The following is an 18,610-nucleotide window of genomic DNA, read 5'->3' on the forward strand; positions in this document are numbered from 1 at the left end:
CTAAATCTTTTGACCAGAAGTGTATATAACTAAAAATAAACTAACCTTCCCTGTGGCAATTAAAAAAACATATCCCTCCCCCAAAGTAGTTTTACAACCCTCCCCTATTTTGGACCACCCCACCCTAGTCAATTTCAAATCGTCCCTTATCAATGCATATTGTCTTTGCTTGAATTGCCCTGCCAATGCATTGTTCTTCTCAGACCATTTTAAATAAAATTATAGAGACGCTTCTCAGGAACACACACTTTATTTCACGAGGACAGGCCTTACCATTGCTGAGATCTCAGTAAGTGATGGGAAAGGTTAAAAAGGCCACTCCTTAGGTGTTTGTTGCCGTTGTAGACTGTCTTAATTCTTAAATTCAACAAGTTTTGTCAAATATCTAAAGATGGTGCTCAATTGGCATGACAGTTTCAGGGCTGATGTAGAACAAAGATGATTCAAATCAAAGTACAAATGTAATTAAAATGCAAATTAGCCAGTACAGAATACATAATTACAGTAATTTAAGCCCAATAATTGAAGGTAGGGTGGTCATATTATTAACAAAGATTATTGCTTTATCAATTTGAAAACTATTTCTGAAATGACCCCCACAGCCTAACATACACAACACTTCTCACTAAGTCTGAACCGTAACACAGAAACTTACTAGTCTAATAACATAGCTTACTAAGGTAGGCCTACACACGAGTTGGGTTACATTGTAATGTTATTGTTGGTGTTGAGGAAAAACTGCAGAAAATAATTAGCCTAGGCACAGAAGAGTGAGTTGGCTGACATAGGACACATTTTCAACACACTGGTATTTAGCCATGATTTTAATGATTGTAGGGCTGTAGCCACTGAATTCTGGTAGTTTTTATTTGAAAGATTAAAACCATCAATCACAAAATTCACTGCGGGTACAATACAGCCAATGAAAGAGCTAAACTTACATGAAAAGCACAACTTCAGCTAAATATAGAAACTAACAAAACATCAACTATTTGATAGAAAACAATGTGCAACAATAGCAAAGGCAGCTTGCAGAAAAAACAAAAAACCACCAAACAACTTATTTTGGTCTATTCTAAGCATGTGTTCTGGGCCCGTATCATTAAACATTTTAGAGTAGGAGTGCTGATCTACGATCAGTTGAGCCTTCCAGATCAAAATGAATAAGAGGGAGGGTACCTGATCCTAGATCAGGACTCTTACTCTGAGATGTTTTGTGAACAATAGCCCAGGTTTCTCCTCTCAGGCAGCGAACACATACAGGCATCCTGCTCTCAGTCGGTGAAGACGTACAGCCGCCCGGAGGCGTTACCCCCCAGTAGAGCGTTCCTGGTGGGGTGGAAGGCTGTGACTGAGAGCACGGTGGTCATCTCTGGGTCCTGGAAGGAGTGCTGGAGCTGCCCACTCTCATGGAACACCTGGATAGAAAATAATATACTTTATTGTCCCAGAGAAGAAAATTGTCTTGGACACAGTGCCCCTGTATACAAAATATATGAAACGTTACCCATACCATGCATAGCCACATAATCCATAACTTGTACACTGACCTTACACATTCTGTTAGGGGAATAGTAACATGACCTCAGATCTTACTTATTGTTGTTGAGGTTCAATGATAGAAGTGGGAACAAAGAAGTGCTTATACCTGGACTCTGCGAGGCCGCTGCATGCTGCCCACAACGAAGCAGTCGTCCCTCTTGGGGTCCCACGTCGCCTGCAGCTTGGACAGCCAGCGCCCTGTGTACAGGTTCTGTCTGCAAAGAGGGACAAAGGAAATGGATTCATCAACATTATACAAAGACACTATTACAAATACTTCTGGATTTGCTGGCTGATGTCTATTGGTATAAAGCACACATACTAGAAATAACACTGGCATTGGAGAGTAAACCAATGCAAACAGAGGTTGCAGGATCTTTCCAATGTTTTTTTATTTCATCTTTATTTTGCCATGAGATAAAAACTTTCTCAAGAGAGACCTGGTCAGTTTCACTTTCTAAATGTGATAGTATAATGAATTTACTGGATGGAGGTCAGTAGCGGAGCTCTGGAGGTTAGTTCCGAGGTGTCATAAATCCTGAAAAACAAAGTATATTTTATTGCTAAACATTTCATGTTTCAAGTATTGGACAATAAGCTTAGTGCAACTTTTAAAACCCTTATCGTAGCACATAAGCAAATTATTTATTTGAACTTCAGTAATTTTTTTACATTTTTTATCTCTTTACATATTTTAACGTACTAACATCTTACTGTGGCATGCAGACTCACCTGATGTTGTTGTCTAGGCAGGTGGTCACTACTCTGTTGCCAGTGCCAGGAGAGAAGTAGGCACTTGAGATGCTCTTTGAGTGACCATAGAGCTGGGAGACTGGCTCTGTTGACGACGCCTTCAAACATCGAGCATCGTAAATGCTCACAATACTAGAGAAAAATCAAAACATCAATATCAGCTTTAGCAACATAAAAGATCAATGAAATAGAAAGTGGATTTCCTTAAATCGGACTATACCATAAGTAATCATTTTGCAAACTTGACAAAATACATAAATCAACTTATTAAACCATAGGATTGTCTCAAGGCTTGTAAAGAGATTACTTGCCATAATGACATGGGTCAACCTGATTGGCTGACATATTGCACATCATAGCACTGATTCCCATTTTGTACCTGTTCTCAGCCACCATGATGTACTGCTTCTGAACAGGGTGGACGTGAACACAGCGAACCGTCTTGGTATCCAGGCTATGGAGGGACTCATGAGAGGTTCTGAGTAAAAACAAGACAGACCAACATTAATAAGGCATTAGCAAGAAGCTTTTGACTTATACAGACAGAAAATCAAAACGACATTACTTTACCCTGGAGTCCGCCTGTCAACGATGGCAACGTCTCCGTACCAGTCCCCGGTGACCAGCGTCGAACAGTCATGTGACAGGAAGTCAAAGGTTCTCAAGCTATCCTTGATCCGATACACCTAGTTGGAGAAAGGACAGAGATAACGTAACAAAGACCAAACAGGCAATCTAAAGTCTGATATGTGTGTTCAATTCCCACTGGGGTCACATATGAAAATACATGCACTCACTGTTTTATGTTGCTTTGGAAAAGCTTGCTAAAAGTTTGCTAAATGCCATATATTATCATCACTGTATTATGCACGGTACCTCATCAAAAACGGCTTTCTCCACGTCTGTGCTCCGTAGCGTCCCGTCGTAGCTGAGGGTCAACAGGTCTGTAGGATGTGACCTGGAGAAGGCCATGCAGGCCACCGGCTGGACGTGTGGCTCAAATAGCAGCACGCCCTCATCCCCCATATCAGAGTCCTGAGGAAACAAACAGCAGCACGCCGTTGTCGTATTCACAACAACTGGGAACTCGGAAACCTCCGACTTCAGCGCGTTCAAAACAACTGGGAACTCAGGGAGAAAAAGAAAAAACAACTAGCTCCGACTGATTCTTTCTTTGAACGGTCATCCAACCCGGGCCTCTTTCTAGAGCTCCGACCTGAAGATCACTGATGTCATGATTTGACCTTTTATTTTTCTGAATTTCCAGTTGTTTTGAACACAGCAAGAGTCCTGAGGAAACAACAAACGGCAGCACGACATCACCCATACCAGATTCCTGAAAGAACAACAAAACCCAAATAAGCCCAGTCACACTAACTCTACGGCATCCAGTTTCACTGTATGTACTCACGAGGTTCCACAGCCCCACTCCACCCAACTTGTCCCCAGCAGCCATGAGCAGACGACTGCTACACGGGTGGAAGGCAACAGAGAAGATACGACTCTTCACCACCTTAGCTACTCCTCCAATCTCACTCAGCGCCATGCTCTTTAGAGTACTACGGTACCTGGAAACATATCCAATGTAATGTCAGCCTGGCACAGGTTAGGGTTTTACACATCTATACATTCAAATCAATACAGGATGTCCATCAAATACTACAAATATATACATTTGTCACAGAACGTTCAGAAAAAAGGCCCAATTCCTTAACATTCTAAATGAAACTCACTCTCCCAGACCCAACTCCTCCTTTTCTTCTTTGATTAAATCCTGTGAAATAAAATGAAACTGTAAAAGAACAGCAAAGCTGCAAACAGTTATGCTGAACATAGGACTGAAGAGTTAGCCTGGTCCCAGATCTGTTTGTGCGGTCTTGCCAAATGTTATGGTCATTTTCATGCCAAATGAGTTGGCAAGATCGCACAAACAGATCTGGGACCGTGCTAGAGAAAAGTAGGTCATGGTGAACAAATGTGCAACCTCTGTCCACAGCTTGAGAAGTTCAGGCGGCAGTGAACTATCCTCCTCCGTGTTGATTGGCTCCATACTAATGGGACCCTCTGGCTTCCTGGCACGTTCAATCTTTAGCAAATACACATCAACATAAACAAACCATTATCATGAGAAATAAACTAGCGTTTCAAGACTAAAATGGAACAAATGTGAGAAGTAAGCTTTTCTGTGTAGTGAAGTACAATTTCTTAACATAAGAGCATATCCTATTGGTCAGTTACAACGTCGCATTTTGCTATTGGTCAGTCACTTACTCGTTCGACTTCATAATAAATCCTGTGTGGTTCCAGGGGCAGGGGGAGTCGCTCTGCTTCCTTCTTCTGGATTCTCAAGGACTTGGTGCGAGGAGGCAGTATCTCTGTCCAGGCTACCTTACTGTAGTGAGCCAAGACATTAGTTATATTGTGTTAGAAACAGAAACGAGTCACACTGACATTCTCTATCCAAGCTGGCCATAATAAATACATTCTGTATGCCATACGTTACAGAAGCTCATATGAGCCTTATGTCCTAAAGGGATTGAGTATGTATAACGGAAGCTCATTCACTTTGTACTGAGACCTAATTCGACTGACCAATGTAAGCACATACATGGTACACAGGAAACATTGAAGTAAATATTTCAGTCATTGGTACAGATGTTGAATCTGTCATTACTTGTTCTGTCTCTTGAGACCTCGCTGTGTTTTTTCTGGTTTCAAATCCTGCTTGGCCTATTGAGGAAACAATAATATATGTTATTCATTTCACCACACAAGAAGTTTCAGTAAAATATGCATAAGTAGATACCAATTAAACTGTTCTTCAACAAACTAACCTCAAGCAGTTTTATGGAGGACAGGAACACTTGGTTTTGTCTGATATTTTCCAACCGTTCCAATTCATATATCGATAGACTTCCAGGTTGCATCTGAAATGTAAAAACAAAGAGTAAAGTGAGATCACCAACAGGATTGTATTCATTTGTGCAGTTTTCAAATGTCTCCTCTTGGATACACAGACGTTTCACAGTATTGTTATAGCCCTGAACTAGCTCACCTGATCGCTTAAACAAGGGTCGTGTCCTCTGCGCAGATGTTGATGATGTATGCCACAACACTTGGATCGGTATTTTACATATCACCTAACAACATAATGTTGTTATAGCTATCTGGTGTCCGACAGCAGCCGATGACGTGGCACACAACCATTGGTTGATGCATGCAACGTCTGAGCAGGGGAACATGACCATTGGCTTGATCATTTGTTGACAAGTTGAACCGGGTGTGCCAGCCCAGGAATAGTTAAAATACGTGGAATACCTGGGGGTCGCCGAGGAGATGTTTGAAAACCTCTGCATTAGTCCAAATGTAACATATGAACCTGGGTCTACCACGGGAGAAACCAACGTCTTGACCAGAATTCTCTATTGGCACTAGAACCGACTGATTTTGAAGTCGCAGGTGGGGCTACCTATCACGTGGCCATGAGCAACCATGACCGAGTCAAGTCCGCTACAGTCACCCCCTTTGATCTCCTGCCCTACGACAGATCGGGCCCCCCGTTGGGGATAAGAGCCGTTAGACCAAGAGGAAATCCCCCATTGGCCTGAAGACTGAAATAGATTGAAGTCGCAGGCAGGGACTACCCATCACGTGACCTTGAGCAACCATGACCGACTCATGTCCTCTTCACATACGCCATAGCAAACATTTAGCAACGGAAAAGAAAAACAAGCATTTTTTATTGGACAACTTGAGGTAGTCTCTCCCTGTTTCAATACTATGCAATCAGTTCCCTTTCGTTTAGTGCCTAATGAAACATGACACCTAGGTTATTTGGCCTAAATACTGTGTGTAATGAACACTTACATCCTTGTCTTCCTTCTCGTCTTTGACTTTTTCAATTCTTTCTTCCACTTTCAAAGGAAGTGTTTTTCTCTGAGACAAATTGCATTTAAATTGTGAAGTACTAGCATTGCCCAGTTATAGCGCATAATACACACAATTGAGACAAACAATCATGCATGCATACATTCACTGAACTTGGCACTTTGGAATTGCATCATGGATCAGTGGTCATCATATGGGTGGACACACTTACCTTTCTTTTCGTTCCTTGATTTTCTTTGAAGCTGGGATTTGGTACCAGTACTTCATCTGGGGTGAATTTCTTGGGTTTGCACCCATCTTTTGCTGAATGGAGTACAGGAACAACATTCTCGGTGTTCGCTGGCTTCATTTCCTGCAATTAATTGGGATGCATTTCAATTTGGTAATGACTTAAACAGGTTTATAATTTATCATAAACTTAGCACAGTGGTATCTTCAGCTAGATAGCTCCGACAATGCTGGAGGTCCGGGGAAGAATGCTAGTTAGGTGCCCAAGGAAACTTCAGGTGCACATGGGCGGGGAATTTACAATACTACAGTAATGTGACAGCATAAAAAGTAATCTCAGAACTCGGAAACATATCTCGCATGAGCGCTAGCAGAGACGAAGATGGGGCATCACTAGCTTCTATAACCACAAAGTTATAATATCTGTCCATTTCTACAATTTATCTTCTTAAAATTTGATTTTAAAACTAACCTTAACCATGGACTGCTAACCTCATACCTAACCTTAAAATGATGACCTAAAGCACATTTTTGTAGCCAATTTTGAATGTGGCTGTGGATCCTGACTGGAATCTAACTTTGTGGCTAAAGAAGCTAGTGGAAACCACGGATGGGCGAATAGACAGACGTTCGTCAGTAGTTACTACAGCCACAAAGGTCAATTCACCATAATTTCAGGTCATTTAATGCTTAAAAACAAAACACATATGAATAAGATATTCGGCTACAGAATTGTTATTTCTTATCGATCTCTACAGTTTACATCCAAAAACAAATGATGTGAAATGACGTAAACAAATACGGAGTTACTGGCTAACTGCACTGGCTAGAATAGCTAACGAACTAGCTACGGTCGCTGCGCACATGACATCGATGAACCACCAAAGGCAAACCCCATTTCTGTTACAAATTGAGTAAAGGGCAGCTAGATGGTTTTTCGTGCCCAAAGTTTACCTTTAAAATCTTATTTTAAACCTAACATTAGCAGCAATGCTAACCTTAAAAACAAAAAGCGATTATTATAAATTATTTTCACGGTATTATTCTGACTGTGCTATCTAGTGGAAACCCAAATAGTCAGCGATAGATCATCTTTGGCGCTAGTCAGCTGCTTCTCGATGTCTGTTGAGGAGAGGAGACAAGTTAGATAAGACAACGCATGCTGGACCTAGGTCTCGTTTTAGTGGTTATGGTACATTACAGTCATTGCAACCTACCATTTCATTGATCTCCACTCACCCAGGGCACCAGTCCATGCATAACTAACCCAATGTTTGTACAATTAAGTTATGATTGCTTGTCACTAACTAACGTTTGCGTCTATGAATGGGGTAAGATATACTGTAGCGCCTTTTAACGATATATTCGAATGTAACCGCTGAAAACATACTGAAGGGTTTGCAATAGATAGCTGCTATATATTAGCTCTTGCAAACCCTTCTCTGTGTAGTGTTTTCAGCCGTTACATTCGCCCACTGTTGGCTACATCCAAACTACAATGCTGATGTTATGTTTTAATGTTTAGAAACTTCAATAATCTTAGCTCAAAGCGGTTTTCGGAACATATGCTCCTTATCTTTCGTGAAGCGAGAAAGCTTCTTTCATGAAAAATACACACCTTACTGTAGCAGTTTGGAACAGATCCACAAGCTGTGTGCCTCTAGTTAAACTTGAACACGAGAGTTAATTAGAACAGGAGGCCGGCCACCTGTGTCTTCCATAAATAAGTGATGTAACATGGACATTTGGCTGTGTGGGAACACTAACCCTTTGAAGGTGTGTTATAATTTAAATTGTATTATTTTTTTTTCTTTCTTGCCGATATGAAATATACCTTCCTTGTGTTTTCAGAAACGTACCGCAAGCGATGAGTTAATGTTTAGAGCAAGTGCTGAGGCTCCAAAACACCCCCTGTCCGAAGATACTACTGTCATCAATAGGCGCTAAATCAGTTACCTCTGAATTGGGTAGCTAACTATATCAGTAGCTAAGTAGGTTTAACATTGACCTAGGTATTTGACAAAAGCAATATGTCGCAACAAAAAAAGTGTAATGGAAACGGAAGATGGGAGACATTATCTAAACATTAAATTTTTATCCATTGGACTGGGGTGGATTTTTAATCTGTCAAACTTTCTTTATTGCATTCTATCCATGCAGGTTTTTGCGGGCTACCTGCAGTTGTGTAAAGTACTTAAGTAAAAATACATTTAAAGTAGTTTGGAGTATCTGTACTTAACTATTTGTATTTTTGGCAACTTACCGAACTACATTCCTAAAGAAAAAGTGTACTTTTTACTCCATACATTTTACCTGACACCCAAAAGTACTCGTTACATTTTAACAGGAAAATGGTCAAATTCACACTTATCAAATGAACATCCCTGGTCATCCACTCTGGTCTGGCAGACTCACTAAACACAAATGCTACGTTTGTAAATTGTGTGAGTGTGCCCTTGGGTATCCGTCAAAGGTTGAAGTAGAAATGATTTATACATTTACTATTTATACTTAAGTACATCTTAGCAATTACATTTACTTTTGACACTTAAGTATATTTAAAACCAAATACTTTGACTTTCACTTGGGTCATTTTCTATTAAGGTATATTTGCTTTTACTCAAATATGACAATTGAGTACTTTTTCCACCACTGGCTACCTGGGACATGAAACAGATAGATGGGAGGGCATCTGCATAAATGGGCAATGGAAACGCTTCAAAAACTACATTTTTATTCGACAGACGTGACGTCATTACGTTCAGCTGTTTAAGTCCACACCCTAGCAGGCAATTGTCGCATCTATTTTCTACACGAACTCTAAATGTTAACAAAAAATATCACTGGACAAGTTAATGGAAACATAACTTGTGACTCACTAGCAATATTTCAAGGGTAGTTGTATATGGATAGTTCTATGCGATGGTCCTTAATCTTACCTGCAATATGTAGTACAATTTCACAAACGCGTTCGGAAGATTTGGTTCTTCCGAAACCATCAGGCAAACCGAGTCGCAGATATTTAGCTTGCAAGCTAAGTCCGAAAAGCTGTTTGTTTTCTTGAATAACCTAGTTGATGTATCCTGCACCACAGGAAAAACCCTTTCCCGCCACGATGGTGTTTTGTAACAAACCCCTCCCCTTTGTTGTGCAAGATAATTCACAGCAGCTGATTGGTTACTATATTTTTTTATAACAGAGAAGACACATCGCTTGGGGCACATTTGTTTATAACAAATTAACCAGGGATCATTATAATTTTGCTTTTCATGTGCCAATGGCTTTGGGGGTATAGCTCTTAGAAATATATATATATATATATAACACATGGAATCATGTAGTAACCAAAATAGTGTTAAACAAATCAAAATATATTTGAGATTCTTCAAAGTAGCCACCCTTTGCACACTTGGCATTCTCTCAACCAGCTTCATGAGGTACCTGCAATGCATTTCAATTAACAGGTATGCCTTCTTAAGTTAATTTGTCGAATTTCTTTCCTTCTTAATGCATTTGAGCCAATCAGTTGTGTTGTGACAAGGTATGGGTGTTATACAGAAGATAGCCCTATTTGGTAAAAGACCAAGTCCATATTATGGCAAGAACAGCTCAAATAAGCTAAGAGAAACAATAGTCCATCATTACTTTAAAACATGAAGGTCAGTCAACCCTGAAAGTGCAGTCTCAAAAACCATCAAGCACTATGATGAAACTGGCTGTCATGAGGACTGCCACAGGAAATGAAGACCCAGAGTTACTTCTGCTGCAGAGGATAAGTTCATTAGTTACCAGCCTCAGAAATCGGCAAGTAACTGCACCTCAGATTGCAGCCCAAATAAATAAATGCTTCACAGAGTTCAAGTAAACATCAACTGTTCAGATGAGACTGCGTGAATCATGCCTTCGTGGTCAAATTGCTACAAAGAAACCACTACTAAAGTACATCAATAAGAAGAGACTTGCTCGGGCCAAGAAACACGAGCAATGGACATTAGACTGGTGGAAATCTGTCCTTTGGTCTGACAAGTCCAAATTGAAGATTTTTGGATCCAACCACCGTGTCTCACACGCAGAGTAGGTGAATGGATGATCTCCCCATGTGTGGTTCCCACTGTGAAGCATGGAGGATGAGGTGTGATGGTGTAGGGGTGCTTTGCTGGTGACACTGTCTGTGACTTATTTTGAATTCAATGCACACTGAACCAGCATGGCTACCACAGCATTCTGCAGCAATACGCCATCCCATCTGGTTTGCGCTTAGTGGGAATTTGTTTTTCAATAGGACAATGACCCAAAACACACCTCCAGGCTGTGTAAGGGCTATTTGACCAAGAAGGAGAGTGATGGAGTTTTGCATCAGATCACCTGGCCTCCACAATCACCTGACCTCAACCCAATTGAGATGGTTTGGAATGAGTTGGACCGCAGAGTGAAGAAAAAGCACCCAACATGTGGTCAGCATTTGTGGGACCTTTTTCAAGACTGTTGGGAAAAGCATTCCAGATGATTACGTCATGAAGAAGGTTGAGAGAATGCCAAGAGTGTGCAAAGCTGTTATCAAGGCAAAGAGTTGCTACTTTGAAGAATCTAAAATATATTTGGATTTATTTAACACTTTTTTTTGGTTACTATATTACTCCACATGTGTTATTTCACAGTTTGTCTTCACCATTATTCTACAATGTAAAAAATAGTACAAATAAAGAAATGGGTAGGTGTGTGTATATACAGACTGGTACTATATATATATATATATATTTTACAAAACTACATGCAAAAAAAGTAACCCTCAGCAGCATCAGTCTAATATACACAAAATATGCCTAGTACAAACCTCTAAACACTAACCAAAATGTCAAATCAAGAGAAGCTAAAATATTGGTGATGCTTCCTAGTACTAATCACTAATCTCTAATCTCTTACACATTCAACTGAAGCAATATGTGGCTACATAAGCACACGATTCAAAGACTCTCACTACCCAGTCGTTGCCTACTAACTAACCATGACCAGCCACTTACCATATACAGTACAAACCTTCATAATACGATCCAGTTGTAATTCATTTAAAATAAGTAACTTGGAAAATGTAAAACTCACATTGTAACAGTATAACTACAGTTCTTAAAAACATGTCCATGCAAATAACAGAGATGCCCACTCCTGTCCTCTGAATGAGAAAATGTATCCTGTTTTTCCTGAGTTCTCATACTGTAGCTGAAGACTCGGACTGCGGCGTTCTCTTCTTCTCTTCTGAGTTCCCGTTACATCACACCGGGGGGAGAGGATAAGAGGAGCAGGCTGACAGTCCACACATGTTCCTCCCTCGTTCTATTAGGAAATATCTGAGGAGGAAATACAAAACAAAATATATTTTGTAAGCTATACCAAACAAATATAAACACAACATACAACATTTTCAAAAACTCATATGGAAATCAATCAACTTCAAATAAATTAATTAGGCCCTAATCTATGGATTTCATATGACTGGGAATACAGATATGCATCTGTAGGTCACAGATACCAAAAAAAAAGTAGGGGTGTGGATCAGAAATCTGGTATCTGGTGTGACCAACATTTGCATCATGCAGCGCGACACATCTCATTCGCATAGAGTTGATCAGGATGTTGATTGTGGCCTGTGGAATGTTGTCCGACTCCTCTACAATGGCTGTGTGAAGTTGCTGGATATTGGTGGGAACTGGAACAAGCTGTCGTACACGTCGATCCAGAGAATCCCAAACAGCTCAATTGTTGACATGTCTGGTGAGTATGCAGGCCATGGAAGAACTGGGACATTTTCCAGGAATTGTGTACAGATCCCTGCGACATGGGGTCATGTATTATCATGCTGAAACATGAGTTGATGGCGGCGGATGAATGGGCCTCAGGATCTCGTCACGGTATTTCTGTGCATTCAAATTACCATTGATAAAATTCAATAGTATTTGTTGTCCGTAGCTTAAGCCTGCCCATTCCATAACCCCACCGCCACCATGGGGCACTCTGTTCACGCTGACATCAGTAAACCGCCCACACAACACCATACACGTAGTCTGCAGTTGTGTGGCAGGTTGGAAGTTCTGCCAAATTCTCTAAAATGATGATGGATGCGGTTTATGATAGCGAAATGAACATTCAATTCTCTGGCAACAGCTCTGGTGGACATTCCTGCAGTCAGCATGCCAATTGCATGTTCCCTCAAAACTATTACACTGAGCAAAAATACAAACGCATCTAGAGATTCTGGGTTCGAGTCCAGGCTCTGTCACAGCTGACAGCGAACGGGAGACCCATGGGGCGGCGCACAGTTGGCCCAGCGTCGTCCGGGTTAGTGGAGGGTTTGGCCGGCAGGGATGTCCTTGTCCCATCGCGCACTAGCGACTCCTGTAGCGGGCCTTGGAGCAGTGCACGCTGACACGGTCGCCAGGTGTATGGTGTTTCCTTCGACACATTTGTGCAGCTGGCTTCCGGGTTAAGTGGGCATTGTGTCAAGAAGCAGTGCGGCTTGGTTTGGTTCTCGCGGCTCTCAACCTTCGCCTCTCCCGAGTCCGTACGGGAGTTGCAGTGATGAGACAAGACTGTAACTACCAATTGGATACCACGAAATTGGGGAGAAAAAGGGGTTAAAAAAATAATAATTAATAAATAAATAAATAAACTTATCATGTAGATCCCGTGTTTCATAAGATGAAGTAAAAAATCCCAGAAATGTTCCACATGCACAGAAAGCTTATTTCTCTCAAATTCTGTGCACAAATGTGTTTATATCCCTGTTTGTGAGAATTTCTCATTTGCCAAGATAATCCATTCACCTGACAAGTGTGGCATATCAAGAAAATGATTAAACAGCATGATCATTACACAGGTGCACCTTGTGCTGGGGACAATAAAAGGCCACTTTTAAAATTGTGAATTTTTGTTCAGTGTAATAGTTTTGATGGAGCGTGCAATTGGCATGCTAACTGCAGTAATGTCTATGTAATGTATATCTGTCTGTAACATTATGATTGGCTGGGTGCGCCTGGCTGCCAAATGGGTGACCTATGCCCTCCAAGGCTGCACCCTTGCCCAGTCATGTGAAATCCATAGATTAGGGCCTAATGAATTTATTTCAATTTACTTATTTCTTACTATGAACTGTAACTCAGTAAAAACATAGACATTGTTGCATGTTGTGTTTATACCTTTGTTCAGTATAATTTCACCCTAAAAGGAGATAGTCAGACAGGTATCTTGCAGTATACCTGTCCTACAATGTCTGGGTGTTCAATAGCTGATCTGTGTTCATGAAGCATCTATATAGTTATCATTAGTAAAAAAAGGTAGTTCAACAGCACTGAATATTTTTTATGTATTTACCCATCCATTCCCCAGTTGGTGCCCCAGAAGTTTTTCACGATCCAATATGGAGTGCTATTCTTTTCACCATATCCCACTGCCAGTACAGCATGGTTCACATTGTCTGTAGTGTTCTTACACGTAGTGCTAATACAAACAAAGAATACTTTATAAAACACATGGAGGACATGTTAATTCATTGTAATAGAGGGTCAAATGTGCAGTTTGTATACCTTATGTGAACGGCAAGGAGCTTTACAGCTCATGAAAGTCTTCTACTGCAACATTGTATGGCTCATAAGTACAGTCTTCTACCTTCCACACATTATTTGATAACATTTGTAGGTTCACAATTCAATTCCCACAAAGCACTTTAATCCTGCCACCCAACATTTATTGCCAAGTGGGAGTGATAAGGAACAACGGAGTGTACTGGGCTTACTCTCACCTGCTGTACACACCATCTTTGTAGGGGGGAAGACAGAACAACATACCAATTGCTGACCAAGAAAACAATGTTTAGGACAGATGCAGAGGTTGTAAAACGTTTAGTTTTAGTCTCTCACACTTGTTATATTGACAACATCTTTCACGAAGGCAGCTGCCAACTCGGGCTTGAAATTGCAAGAGCCATCCTAAAAAAAGTAATTGGGATAAAGAAGTATATAGTGAGTAATCCAAACAAGTGAGTCATAAGGATTAAATACTAGTATAACACTGTTACTTGGGTTATTAACATTTTCCTTTTTTATACTAAGAACAATTTATAAATACATACATGTCCCATGTAAGGATAGTCATCTTCGGTCATGAGTCCGTTGTTGTATTTAACATACTCAAACGCCTGGCTTGGGAGTCCCCTGAAACCAATACATTACAGTATCTGAATGATGTTTTTGTAGACAGATAGCTACATTATGTATCAGGAGGCATAGAAGTCACATGCAGGACAGGAGTGATAAGCTCATGTGATTTTAAGATGGTACTGTAGGCTACCAACCCCATACATCCATGATTGTTGAAGTCTTGAGCACAGTCCACCAGTTGCTGCTCAGACTGGAAAATATAGAATGATAACTCACAGATAAGGCTATTACCAACAACCATTCAACAACCAATTCAACTACAGTAACCCATTCTTTCTATTGTACCGCTTCATATGAAACCATACAGAGGAACATAGTAGGTTGACTGCCAAAAACAGTGTGAAACATAGTGTGAAACTTTAGAAAATACAAGAGAAATAGGGCTAGTTCTCACCAGAAGTGGGAGTTTTCCAGTAGCTATAGCGGTAACAGACTCAAGACAGCCGGTAGTGGAGAAGGTCCAGCAGCTTCCACAATGACCCTTAGGACACAACAATAGCACATTCACTCAACATGATATCAACACAGCACAGTCATAAATGTACAGCGTCTTTTATCTTTTTCACTCGCCCGCAATCAGCCAATCCATAAAAAAATGACTTGGTCATGTTGTTGTGAATATACACTGAGTAGAAAACATTATGAACACCTGCTCTTTCCATGACAGACTGACCAGGTGAATCCAGGTCAAAACTTTGATCCCTTATTGATGTCACTTGTAAAATTCACTTCAATCAGTGTAGATAAAGGGCAGGAGAGATGTTAAAGATGGATTTTTAAGCCTTGAGACATGGATTGTGTGTGTGTGTGTGCCATTCGGAAGGTGAATTGGCAAGACAAAAGATTTAAGTTCCTTTGAACGGGGTATGGTATTAGGTGCCAGGAGCAGTTTGTTTCACGCTCAACAGTTTCCCGTATGTATCAAGAATGGTCCACCACCCAAAGGACATCCAGCAAGCTTGACACAACTGTGGAAAGCATTGGAGTCAACATGGGCCACCATCCCTGTGGAATGCTTTCGACACCTTGTAGAGTCCATGCCCAGATGAATTGAGGCTGTTCTGAGGGCAAAACAGGGGGGTTGCAACTCAATATTAGGAAGGTGTTCTTAATGTTTTGTACACTCAGTATATTTAGCCTATGAGGGAAACGTAGTACCTGATATTTGACAGGTGACACATAGTTTCCCTTCTCTCTCCAGTCCACAGAACCAGGATATGGCCCATGGCTGCTGATGTGACTCCCTTTGGTGGCAGAGCAGTTCTGATGAAGATAAATGGAAGAACAATTACTATTGATTAGGCTATCTTATATCAGGGAAGCTCGTAGACTTATAATTGGGGTTAACTACAGGATCACATTTTAGTAATTACATTTCACAGCTGTACCTGAGGTTCAGTCAGGAGGAAAGTCTTCCTAAACTCTGCAAACCTCATGTCAGAAAACTGATTCAGTCCCACTGGGAAAAGGACAGTTACAACATGTCAGAAAACTGATTCAGTCCCACTGGGAAAAGGACAGTTACAACATGTCAGAAAACTGATTCAGTCCCACTGGGAAAAGGACAGTTACAACATGTCAGAAAACTGATTCAGTCCCACTGGGAAAAGGACAGTTACAACATGTCAGAAAACTGATTCAGTCCCACTGGGAAAAGGACAGTTACAACATGTCAGAAAACTGATTCAGTCCCACTGGGAAAAGGACAGTTACAACATGTCAGAAAACTGATTCAGTCCCACTGGGAAAAGGAAAGTTACAAGAGTTGTAAGATATACTTGTGCATATATAAAGCTATATTATGACTACATTGGGAGATAAGTTGTGACTGGGAAAACAGGAAGAAATTGACAAATAGTTTAAAATAAATAAATGCATAGCCTACTTGAGAACGTGTGCTTCCCTGCATTATGATAGTGGATTCTCCTCTTATGCCCAGTGAAGATGTTCAGGCGATGGTGGTACTCCTCCAGAGCAAAGACTTTATTATACTGTAATAACAAAAACAGGTATAGGCAGGCAGTCAACTAAAGATGACAACCTCATACTGACAAGCAAATACACTTGAGGAAGGTCTTGGCCTACTGCTTTAATTTCTTACAGGAAGGAACAAGATGACTGTGTCTACAGTAACTCTGGTATGTAGGCTACTGTATGTCATCTGCTTTCCTAAAAAATAACACGTGACGGATTTACATTGTAGCCTTTACAGTTTCACATACCTGTAACACCCATTGTTTGAAGTGATATTCCTCTTTAAAAATAATAAATAAATAAAAAATAAAACACAAACATGATCAGTTAGACCTATGATTTGTATGGTCACATTGTTACAAGTTTGAAACGGTCACTTTTTTTGTGCAATGGCAACATTGTAGGCTATAGCATGTGTCACTGTTGTTTCACTGCTGCATGTCTTATGCAATGTAATACGCTATAAATCAAATCAAAGTTTATTTGTCAAGTGTGCCGAATACAACAGACCTTACAGTGAAATGGTTACTTACAGGCTCTAACCAATAGTGCAAAAAGGTGTTCGGTGAACAATAGGAAAGTAAATAAATAAAACAACAGTTAAAAGACAGGCTAAATACAGTAGCGAGGCTATAAAAGTAGCGACGCTACATACAGACACCGGTTAGTCAGGCTGATTGAGGTAGTATGTACATGTAGATGTGGTTAAAGTGACTATGCATATATGATGAACAGAGAGTAACAGTAGCGTTATTTAAAAGAGGGGTTGGTAGGTGGCGGGACACAATGCAGATAGCCTGGTTAGCCAATGTGCGCGAACACTTGTTGGTCGGCCCAATTGAGGTAGTATGTACATGAATGTATAGTTAAAGTGACGGGTTAAAGTGAGGCTATTCATTTCGGTAGACTAATTATGATCTTTGTTTTTTTCATTAGGCTTATTAAATACAGTCTGTTCAACTGCCCAGATCCAGATAAGAAACATAATTTGTGAAGTTATCGGTCCACACAAAACCCGCTTTCATCTACAGTGCCACTGCATGGCTTGTTGCACTTGACTTTTAGTTTTAATTCCTCCACATCCAAAGGGGATGCGGGATATGAACAACAAACAGATTAGGGGAGTTATGCTTACCTTCAGGTAAAAACAAGGGTGTTAAATTGGCTAATTGCAAAAAAGCAAGAATAAAAGCAACAGAACACAGCGCCATACTTCCGCGTGGGTTTCGCAACCAATGCATTACATGACTTGGTCAAAGTTTTTGTAAGCACCATAATATGCCTAATTTCCCACCACACATCAAAAATAATTAACATCAAAGTCAATAAAGTGTGCACTTACTGAGAAGATAAAAATACAATTGCAAGTATCACAGAATTATTAAAGGCCCAGTGCATTCAAAATTCAGTTTTGCCTGTGTTTTGTATCATATTGTTAAACAGCTGATGAAACTAACACTGTACAAGTGTGTGAGATAAAAAACTATTTCCTGATAGTTGCTGGTTGAAAATACAATCTACACAGGACCTTCTAATCAGCAGGTTTTGCAAACGTGGAGTTTCAGGTTGTAAATTAGTTAATAGACCAATAACAACGAGAGTTCCAAACCTCTCTGCCAATAAAGGCTAGTTTTCAGTTCCCCCCCAAACCACTCATGCCACTCCCAGACAGTCCTAGCAAAATTCTTGCTGGAGAATCTTTTTTGGTTGCTAAAAAGCTATTTAAGTTCTTTTTTTTAACCATTTAATGGACAACTATTACAGTCTGGTAATTAATTGTTACCTAATAATTTAATATTTATATAAAAACGTCTGCATCGGGCCTTTAAAATTGTAGATTAGAACTTTACACATCTTTATACACTGCCACACATTCATATTTTTCAGGCAGTTAAAATAAAGACTATTGTCATACAACTGTAGTGATTATTCAAAAATTCACAGTCCACAGCCCAGAACATAATGCATCTCTAACTCTGTGTGTGTCCTTCTGTCAGTTCTTTCTTAGGGTCAGT

The 18,610-nt window shown here is 40.3% G+C and overlaps 1 protein-coding gene and 1 pseudogene across 2 annotated transcripts; both read right to left on the reverse strand.

The window, feature by feature from the left end:
• Nucleotides 1-234: 234 nt before the first annotated feature.
• LOC139411632 (WD repeat-containing protein 76-like) lies at nucleotides 235-9,553 on the reverse strand. Of its 2 annotated transcripts, XM_071158226.1 has the most exons (16): nucleotides 9,351-9,507; nucleotides 6,395-6,535; nucleotides 6,163-6,231; nucleotides 5,130-5,222; nucleotides 4,970-5,025; nucleotides 4,567-4,687; nucleotides 4,280-4,381; nucleotides 4,029-4,069; nucleotides 3,707-3,863; nucleotides 3,172-3,330; nucleotides 2,866-2,981; nucleotides 2,675-2,773; nucleotides 2,275-2,427; nucleotides 2,027-2,080; nucleotides 1,649-1,757; nucleotides 848-1,418 (listed from the first exon to the last, which is right to left on the reverse strand). In XM_071158226.1, the coding sequence occupies exons 1-16, from the start codon at nucleotides 9,408-9,410 to the stop codon at nucleotides 1,275-1,277; spliced, it is 1,674 nt and encodes a 557-aa protein (XP_071014327.1). In that variant the 5' UTR covers nucleotides 9,411-9,507; the 3' UTR covers nucleotides 848-1,274. The 2 variants fall into 2 exon arrangements, with proteins under 2 accessions (XP_071014328.1, XP_071014327.1); XM_071158227.1 differs by lacking the exon at nucleotides 6,163-6,231 and having other exon boundaries at nucleotides 235-1,418; nucleotides 9,351-9,553.
• Nucleotides 9,554-11,572: 2,019 nt separating this feature from the next.
• LOC139411633 (pro-cathepsin H-like) lies at nucleotides 11,573-17,809 on the reverse strand (annotated as a pseudogene).
• Between the last annotated feature and the right edge of the window lie 801 nt (nucleotides 17,810-18,610).

Source organism: Oncorhynchus clarkii, chromosome 6 (genome assembly GCF_045791955.1).
Source record: "Oncorhynchus clarkii lewisi isolate Uvic-CL-2024 chromosome 6, UVic_Ocla_1.0, whole genome shotgun sequence".
Taxonomy (NCBI): Eukaryota; Metazoa; Chordata; class Actinopteri; order Salmoniformes; family Salmonidae; genus Oncorhynchus; species Oncorhynchus clarkii.

Excerpts from the sequence above, each read along its gene's own strand:
- LOC139411632 (XM_071158226.1), bottom strand. The coding sequence starts at position 9,410 with ATGGTTTCGGAAGAACCAAATCTTCCGAACGCGTTTGTGAAATTGTAC. Across the intron at positions 5,223-6,162 it reads ACGAGAAGGAAGACAAGGAT|ATGCAACCTGGAAGTCTATC; the intron begins GTAAGTGTTCAT and ends TTTACATTTCAG. Across the intron at positions 3,864-4,028 it reads GAGGAGTTGGGTCTGGGAGA|GTACCGTAGTACTCTAAAGA; the intron begins GTGAGTTTCATT and ends ATATGTTTCCAG.